Source organism: Cariama cristata, unplaced genomic scaffold, assembly GCF_000690535.1.
Source record: "Cariama cristata isolate BGI_N322 unplaced genomic scaffold, ASM69053v1 scaffold18010, whole genome shotgun sequence".
Classification (NCBI taxonomy): domain Eukaryota; kingdom Metazoa; phylum Chordata; class Aves; order Cariamiformes; family Cariamidae; genus Cariama; species Cariama cristata.
The window spans coordinates 24893-35038 of NW_009595447.1; the positions used below are offsets into that span (position 1 = coordinate 24893).

General features: G+C 35.0%; 1 protein-coding gene across 1 annotated transcript; it reads right to left on the bottom strand.

The window, feature by feature from the left end:
* Positions 1-3550: 3550 nt before the first annotated feature.
* LOC104156497 (cat eye syndrome critical region protein 5 homolog) lies at positions 3551-9404 on the bottom strand (the record flags this gene model as incomplete). The annotated part of the gene is made up of 5 exons (XM_009702232.1): positions 3551-3947; positions 4724-4912; positions 7001-7175; positions 8075-8108; positions 9311-9404. Coding segments are annotated over 5 exons (889 nt in total), but the record flags the coding sequence as incomplete, so codon positions are not given.
* Between the last annotated feature and the right edge of the window lie 742 nt (positions 9405-10146).

The window sequence follows — 10146 nt, forward strand, 5'->3', positions numbered from 1 at the left end:
GAAGAACATAAGACATAGCAACATAAGGAAGGTTGTTCCAGAAAAAAAATTATCAAGCAGTTTATGGAAAGAAGTAAACTAATACAAAGCACTGCAACAGGTTATTGTGAATTACTCACATCTTTAAGATGAGCTGCCTGGACATGATCTTTTACTACAAAAATCTGCAATTTGAAGAGATTATTCCATAACAAGTACTATCAAGAAGTGTAGTAGACTGATTTTATAAATGTAGGATGTACTACAGAGTAAGTATTCCTCTCATTACATTTAAGAGTATTCAAGATTTGACATGATAATTTTAAATGCAAGGGTTTTTTTAATATCAAAGAGGAGATATCTGAAAATCTGTTTTTCTTAAGATACAAGTCTCATACGCTCCTCTAACTTTAACTGAAAAATGCTTCCAAAGAAAAACATGTGCTACTGAAGACAATACATGACTGGAGTTTAAAATACTGTAAATTTTGTATTAGTAAAAATAAGTACAGGATATATTTTTGAAAACACTACTACACAAAGGGCATGTTGTACTTACAAGAAACTTCAGCAAGATCCTCAGAAGTATTTTTAAAAGTGATTTTAGTGATCTATTTCTGCACATCCTGGTCACATAGGTGTTTGAACAGTACATTTTAAACTTGAAAGAAGCATTTTAACATCCAATAGCTTACCTATGACGGAAATACACTGATACAATGTGCAAAATAGTGTCTATTTCAGAGAGGTAAATGTCAAAGCTGAAAACACATTAAAGAAGGTAAGTGAAAATCCAGGTAAGAGGACATTCAAGGGAAGGACAGCAAAAGTTAAGACAGGGTCTTAGTCTTTTTCTTACCTTGCACATAAACATTGGCAGAGGTCACTGAGGAAGCAGCTTGCTTTCAGACTCTAGAGCTACATCTATGCTGTGTGGTTGCAGTACTAATTACGGAACAGACAATCTAATTCCAATGTACCTAAGCTCAGTTGTGGAAGCATCTAGCAAGTAGATGCTGTGAGGTCCTTCACATTTTGCAACAGCTCCAGGTAAATATCCTCAACAGTAACTCACTAGACTCTTTCAAATCCTTCCTTAAAAAACTATTTTTCATGATATGTCACCAAAAGATTTGCCTAGCTCACTGGTATGGCACAAATGTCTACTACACTAACAGTTCTCCTTTGTGTTTTATAGTAATACCCATATATATTAATCATCTTTGTCCACACCTGTGGCAACAACTGCCTATTTTTTGTTCTGTGCTGATAGAGCTCCAAATCTAGTGGCATCCTAGTCCACTACTGGGACTTAGACATTCACACCAGGAATCACATTAAAGATAGCTCAAGCAGACTCATCACGCAACATTCACACCCCTGCAATGCAGACATGGTCTAAATGGTTTAAGAGGAATATAAACTAAAAACTTCTTTTCCTTTCAGTTAAAAAATAGTAGCAGCCTGATTAGCAGCCGAACAGTATCTTTTTTCTACATATGCATTAAGTTAATTTTTCCATGAGGGATGAAGTTTAAAGGGTATATACACAGTTCCTTCATGAATATTTTGAGGTGTTCATGCATATTCTGGGGGGGAAAAAAAAAAGGAAACTTAACATTTTCTGTTCTTTATCAACTTCCACATTTTTATTCCTTGCTTCACTGACAGCCTGAAACTGTTTCCAGTAATAGTTAAAGAGCTCTGCAACATGCTTCAGTATTGAAACAATGCAATTTCAAGTCATCCTGACATTTTACAAAAACTACAATCTTTACTTAGAAAGATTTGGCATACTTCGCAAATAGTTGGCATATTACAGAAAAGTGCTAAAGAAATAGGTATATATCTGTTTATTGTACCAATAAAAAAAGGCAAGAATGTGCTGCTGTAATACTTTAGCAGTGAAGAACCAGGAAATACACTGTTCAGAGCAGTGTCCTTAAACTGGATCCAGCAAGATATGTTGAAAGCTACTTATGAAACATTATGAGTGAATGAATCAACAATCCTGATAGTAAAGCGAGGGACTACAGTGGTTTGCAAATGGAGAAAACACAATAAAAAAAAAAACCCTGCCTTCATAGCAACAATGTTCTCTTCAGACATGAGTTTTCAGATTTTGATATCAGGATAACAAGCAGTGAAGAAGTTGGCCAGGAGGTCATTTTGCTTCATGCCACCATCTGTCTATCAGTGCTTTTAAGCTAGCATTCCACTAGTTCTGCAAGAACCTGGGAAAACTGAAGACCCACAGATTTTTGCTTGTACAATTTCTAACTTGGAAAAACAAACAAACAAACACAAAACAATAAAGCAAACAACCATAAAAACCTGACTAGCCTCCAAGGTGATGTTAAGTGATACTTGTGTGTAAGTTGACTTTGTTTTCAAAACACACTTAATTGGCTTATGTTTTCCAAGCTTTACAAGTACACCATATACTGTGTTACAACAAATTAACACAAAAATATTTTCAAAGGCATCTTTCAGATGAAATTTTTTAAAAGTATTTCACAAAAATAACATAAAATAAATTACCTTTTTTTTAAAAAAAAAAGAGGAACTATAAAATTCGTGAACCAAACAACATTTAGCATTGACACAAGATGAAATATATTACACTAAAAGCTGGTTAATTACCACAGTGGTATGAAGCTTCAAGTAAATTGCTAGGCACTTTTGCCCGAACAGTAGTCACTCACTCAGTGGAAAAGTCCAACTGACAGAGATGCCTGAAACATAATTGCTAAAGCTTTCTAAGATTCTAAATTCCTCAAAAAAGTGCAGATAAAAAGGCATAGAGAAAGGCCAGGTATTTTGCCATATAGGACACCCAATGTTAGCCGCTTTCCTTACATGACTCTGTTCAGCTTAGTTGGAGTTCCAAAAACAGCGTGAACAAGTCAGCCTTCTCCATCTTACATGGGCATTTCTATTAAGGCTTTACACATCACAGTAGAGAGAAGCAATAGCAGCTCCAGACATATGGGAAAAGAGACACAAAGAAAGGCTGCAGGGTTATATGTGAGCAAGTACAATGTAGCAGAATAGACTTAAACTTCGCTCTAATTTGAAAGAGCACTCATTACTTGCAGAATACGAAGCAGTAATATATGTTGTGCTCCATACCAGCCAATTTGTAATTGTGTGAATGACCCCAGTACCACAGTCAGACATCCTCAAGATCCCCAATACCTAGAAGCTAAATCTTCCAGCAAACAAAAGAAGGTATGGTCATGTAGAAATTTAAGTAACAGTAACATGCAAAAGCTACTATGAAAAATTGCTATTAAAATACCTAACATAATGAATAGGAGGACAATAAAGAGCAACTAAAGCAAGAAATTACATATGTCAACGTACTTTAAAAAGCATTACTGATATATATTATATTAAGTATGTTAATGTACCCAAGTATACTAATAATAAGTATACTTAATATAACATTGTATTAATTCAAAAGTTAAAAATTTTAGAAAGCAGCAGTTTATGGCATGATTTTAAAGTACAGTTTGTTTTTTGGGAAGAAAAGCATAGCACTGAGTAGTCTTTAAGAAATCATGTCATCTCAATTAGGTGCAAAGTTCTCCAGCTGGAAGACCAGGTCTACAGCAGCATCAACATCTGGTACAATATGATCTGGTTCTACTAAACCAGGATCAAATCTAAAATCTCTGTGGCCGTGGAACACCATTTCAGTTATGCTCTCCCTGGTATCCAAGGGTACCTTGGTGTGAGGGTTGTAAACCCCAGTACAAACAAGAACAGACCTACAGTGGGCAGCCGCTGCCGATGCTAATTCGTTCTCCCAACTGTTGTCTATGTCATCATCCTGCGAGAGTGTGGCAGATCCTCTGCCACCAGCAACTTTGGCCTGAATCCGTGCTTTTGAACCTTTTCTGGAGTTCTCTTCAAGGTAGCGATTGTAGAGGTTAGCACCATAGACATCAGTCATGAGATTATCTCTGGAAATACAAGGAGAAAGTTTAGTCAGCAGTGCAATTTTAGTTGTCTAATTTCAATGTATGAAAGACACTTTTACAGTTTCGACTTAACAGTTTATTTTATACTTTACATAACTTTATGTGGAAGTATGCAGATAGGAAGAAATCCAATCCTATAGCTATTTTATTACACCATTTTATCATATGTCATGCTTAATGAAAAGTGAATAACTCTCCATATCGAAATTGCAGATCGGAGCAGGGGGAGGGGAAATCAAGGACAGGTATTAGCAGTCCATGAATGAGCTTATTATATTTCCAAACATCTTGGAGATTCTGGCACAGTCTTTAATATAATACAGCTTTATCTCTTTCTATGAAAAGGATTTTATGATGTGAAAGCGCACACAGTAGCACATGACCAAGCTTGACGACCTCACAAATAAATTCTAGCTCTGCGTTCTCTAATAACTGTCATTTACCTATAAAAATCCTTTTTGTTAGATTTACACAGTGTATTACAGAAATTTAAAAAAAAGGGAGAAATCTCAGTTGCATATAAACCACTTTTTGTGCTTGTACAGAAATTACACAGAGAAAGAGCAAAGTATTATTAATTGTCAAGATTAGAAACACTGAGGCTCAAAAACATTGTAAAAACTACACCATAGCATGAAGAATGTTAGGTGGTCCTAATGGTATGAGAAACAAACTAGTAAGAGTTGTGTATTTTTCTTTACTGGTATTTATGTTGCAAGTAATTTCCTGCTGTACTCATTAGACTTCTGCTATCTTACCCAACAGCATAAAGAGTTTGAATAGGTTGCTTCCATTGTCTTTCTGCTGCCTGAGCCCTGATGAGGTATTCTGCATACTGGTAGGTCAGTTTACTAGGTTTGCCCATTAAGGCCTCATATTTCAGATCTTTGCCAGTGATCTTCTTGTAAATGTTTTCCAAACAAACCATGAATGTTCCATGCCCAAACCTACACAGATATAAAGATAAATCAAATTATAGTAAGTACAGAAAAAAAATCCAAGGCTTTTTTATTGCATGATCTTTTAGGAATAAATGACATCCTGTAACTATCAAATTTCCCTCAGTTTGCATGCAACATTTCCACAGCTGTTTCACTGGAAATTAAGTGCTGATTAGCTGAACAAAACCCACCACAATAAAAGCACGTTATTGGGACAACACAACACACCTACCCATTTTTAAAATGTAGCAATGGTTTGTGTTAGTGTTACTTGCATTTAAGTAGATACCCTAGTTACAAAAGTGATGCTTCTTGAAATAATGCCTAGCCTGTGACCTGCTCTCTGCAGTGACCTAACAGAATCAGCCAAATTAACAAAGAGGTGAAATGGAAAAGGAAAGTTAGAATCAGACAGAAGGAAAATTGATCTCTCTTTAAACAAAAGAGTATACCAAAACCCACTTGCAATACGGAAACAAAAAAAATTCATGAGTTTCTCTAAAAGCATAGATACAAAGGAGGATCAAAGAACAAACTATACCTGCTTCTGATAACTCACTCAGTTATTTTGATCAAGGTGCAAACAATGATGATGGGTCAACCACCAACCCAGTAAATTAGTAATTTAGAAGATGTAATGTCATGATGAAAAAAAGCAGTTTTACTTTATTACTGAAGTCAGGGCATGGGATTAGGGATGAACTAATACATATCACTTGAGAATATCAAATTACCAAAGACACCCTAAGAAGAGTAAGAAGTTGCTACACAACACTTCTATATACCGTAAATTACACATACTACTTAATAGCAGCTGCTAGGTAATTTCTAATGCACAGAGATTAGTATATCTGCTCAAAACAGGTATTTACAGCCTAAAAATAAATTGAAACACCAATATAATGAGCATCAGAAGCCACTAAAGATATATGACGTGCACTAATAAAAATTAAGTCTCTAGTGGACTTTTAAGGAAAAAAGCTACAAAGTAGGAAGCAGTTGTAGCACTTTCGAATGTGGTACAGTATTAGCTCTTCTGAATTCTGAATTAACCCTTCATTCCCTCTCTCCACCCTGTTTGTTGCTTTGTGTTACAAAATACCAATGAATAAGCATAAACCTATTTCCAGTAATTATGAGCAACAGCTTAAAACAACTTAGTCATGGTATTATATTCCAATAGAGAAGGTAACAGCACTGACAGATGCAACACTGTCATACTGTCAAACTCAAAGGAAAAAATAAACTTTATACTGGATCTTTTCCAGAGGACACTACTGAAACTACGTATCTTATTCACTGTAGGTACATTGGTTGCCTTACTCTAGCCTGAAATGATTACACAGATGGCTTTTGCCAAAGTGCTCATTAGAGATGGTCTTTGCACCCAAGTAAGGATACCTCACAAGATCTTCAACCCAAGATCAAGGCAGCAATTAAGTCGTAACAACAACAATTTCTATTTCAGTGTATGTTCAAATTTTAGACTGCAGGAAGGGAGGGGGAAATAAAAAAAAACTATTAAAGAACTACCTTCTATTGAAAACAAAATCAAAGAAAACCATTACCAGAGATCATGCCACCTTGTTCTGTGTGTTCTACTTGTTTTTTTCTTATGTTTCTTACAGAGCTCACTATATTGTCCTCAGCTCAAAAACACTCACTGCTTTCAACTAGCAGGATCAATTCTTTACCCCACCAGAAACTGTAGGGTGCAAAAGAGAAACACCAAAGAAGGACCGAATGAAATGAAACAATGGCCTTGATAATTTTTTACTTTGAACTGAGACTCTGAAGCTCTCAGGCAAACACCTATCTTTCCCCACTCTTCTGGGAGTGGGGACCCAAAAAGGTTTAGAGCTTAAAAGCAGTTTTTATCTTGAGTAACTGATTTCCTGATTGCAATAACGTAGACAGTAATAAGGCAGCATTTGCTGAAAGTGCATTCCTTTAGAGATGTTGTATTCAAAGCTGAGACCTACTGCGAAGCAATAGCAAGCATTTTGTATAGAAGTATTGACTCCGAATTTTACTGAAGAAATGAGGAAATCCCAGACATATCACAATATACACACATGTTATAATTGCACTTACCTTGGAGACTGTGCTTCAGCTACCCACATCAGATCCATATTACAAGCAAGTACTGGAATGTGAGGGTAATTTTCATGGTGATATGGATTTCCAGGATAGCCACTTGTCAGCAAAACATCTATTATCAACTGAAGGTTGGTTTCCCATCTGACTGGCTCCCCAAACAAAACAACAGCTATGAGAACAAGAATTACAAAATAGAGTTATGGAATTAGTTAACAGGGCATCACATCACTGACACTAAAAATTGGTCTAAAGAGACCGAACAAGTAATCTGATTTAATCATGAACTGATTACACAGTCACATTAACTTTAGAGTTTTAATATATTACATACCCATTCATTCACAGAAAATCTCAGAAGTAACAAGACCCCACTGCAAAATCTACAGGTTTAAGAATTTTTTTTTGATTGGCTAAGTTTCTCCACAGCACCACAAAATATTAACTTCTAAATTGTGTTTCTAAATCTTCCATACCTTTGTGACTTCTATGTTTACATACAGTATTTAAATAATTCATCAGAGATGTTAGTTTATTCATCTTAAAACAAAATTTGAATGTTCTTTTTAGACATTTTTCTGGTCCTCAGCAATAATCTGACATGGATTTTTTTCAAATCCTGAAGCCCAGTTTCTACTTCCGTGTACTTCAGAGGAGATAAGAGTGAATACAGTGTGCTGAAACAAGATGCTTCACATACTACAACTCTGAAGCAACCATCCTAACTACTATAAGAACAAGACTGATTATTTATGAACATGTCAATGCATCCCTCATTTTTGAAAGGAAGGCAACAATAGCATGTTAAAGGAAGATGAAAAGGAAAGCAGACCTCACCTGCCTTCTGAAACTTCAAACCACATGGCTGAAAACTGCACACATTAAAAAAACAGCTTTATCACACATGATTTGTTCCAAATTAGTGACAGAAGTCATTAACAAGGGCATTTTAGAACTGTCTCAGCCAACTTTCTGAAGTGCCTAGCAATCTAAAAGTAAATGCTATTTAAAGTACAATAAAGATATTTCATGTATTAACGGATAGTTGCAAGTTAAATAAAGGTAACTGACCCTCAATCTTGGGAAGCTCCACAGCAGAGGGGTACTGTAATAAGAAAAAAGTGAAAGTTTTCTAGAAGATTAAACATCTACTACTATTTTTAATAGAATAAATTCAAGTATAGCTCCCACAGTTGCCTTCTGCAACACTGACAGGAAACGCACTCTCAATTTTGCTATATACCTGAGGTCAGTTTACTTAGAAACTTCTGTTTCAATTCTGAAGTGAAATCTCATGGCAAACGGTTAAGTTTGCCAACAAGTTAGCGTGTTCTGCATTCGCTAGCCTCCTACATCTGTTTAACTTCCTCTGACAAGCTATAAAGCTTCAGTTGTTTAATCTACCTGCTTATGAAAGTACAGATGTTTATTTTTCCACAGGAGTAAGAGGCCTCTAGTATTAAATAGACATTTGAAAAATAGTTTTTGAAATTTATTTCTTAATTGTATTAACACTGCTAAGAAAGAAAAATACATTGTATAACACATAACATATATGCCAAACAAGTAAGTTTGCACTTCATGATTTACTCCCTGTGGTGACAAATACATTAACAGTTTCTTGAACTTCTACATCCTCATGGTTGAGAGGCAAGGCAAAAGGTGATATAACTGAGTTACGAATTCTATGAACCACAAAGAATTTCTTGACTTCACATGGGAAAAATCCACTCTATATACTGACTCTGAATATGTACAATACACACATGTATTTACAGTGTACGTATTCACTTGTTTTTGAAATTCTGCACAATTGAGTTGAAACCATACTGTACATACTGTTAATATTTAAATACATTTAAATAATAGTATAAACAAGAAAGGGAGTCCTTTGGAGAAAAATAATTAGAAGAATTAATTTACAATCAAAGCAACCTCACAGCCTAGAAACAATACCAAAACAATCCTATACTGAAGGAGAAAGCTTATTTTACCTTCCACACATCTGAGGAAGTTAATAAGCTTTCCAAGACAGATTTTGAATTAGGTATCTGTACTAAATTATAAGTTTTCCCACAACAGTAAGTTACAAAATCAAAGATAATGTTAAAGAATTACCACTTAGAGGAAAAAAAGTCTATACAGTTGTTCTTGAAAATGCTGTAATAAAACAAATAAAGAAGCAGAAAAGGAAAGTCAAAATACAGTGCAAGAACAGTAGCATTAGCTTGGTAGTTTAAATACTGAACCCTGTTGTAGAATGTCATCTAATGAACAAAGAATTTTAAAAGAAAAATATACACTCACCAGAACGTTAGGTCTCCTGTCATGGTCAACTACATCTAACAAAGGGTGTTTCTCCCGCAATGTTTCGATGGTAATAGGTTGACAGAAACCAAGGCTGGGAAGATATCAGTTAAGGATACAGAATTGCTTATATTAAAAGATTCTAAATGCCGTTTATCTGTTAAAGCAAATTATTTAGGAATGAAAGTAACATATCAAAGACCGACTTTTTCTTCTGTGAGATAAAAAGATGATCATCCCATTATTTATAAATGGGAAACCTGTGTGTCTGAAATCTTAAGACAGAAATTATACATAAATCTTTCTCAAAATATGAGATGAAAAGCAAGAAGCCTCTCTACACCTACAATACTCCAAGATCATCTTTACATAAGCACAAAAAGAAAGTTATCTGGCAGCAGGACAACATCTTATGCAATTAGTATAGGAAAGAAATATGAGCTAGTTGAGGAAAAAATACTGTCTCCACAAACTGTGCTTTCCTTCGGCCATTATAGCTGCAAATGTATTGCTAGATAAACAAACGCCGCAAAACTCAGTCTCTTGCAAAAAGGTGGACTGACCAATCAGGTTTAATTATGCTCTACAGGTAGTTAAGATAAACACCAAAATGCATCAAAAAAGGAAAGGATCAAAAGGGAAAAAATAATCTTATGATTTGCATAGTAGTGCTCTTAAATGCTGACATATTCCATTAATTTAAACTTAGTTAACACAAGGTAATCAAACTAAAACTGCCCATTTCTGTAAAAAGCAGTTGTGATGCTACCCTCAATACTAACACAACTTCTTACAGTCCAAATGAAAATAAAAGCTATTTAAATATATCAGTCATA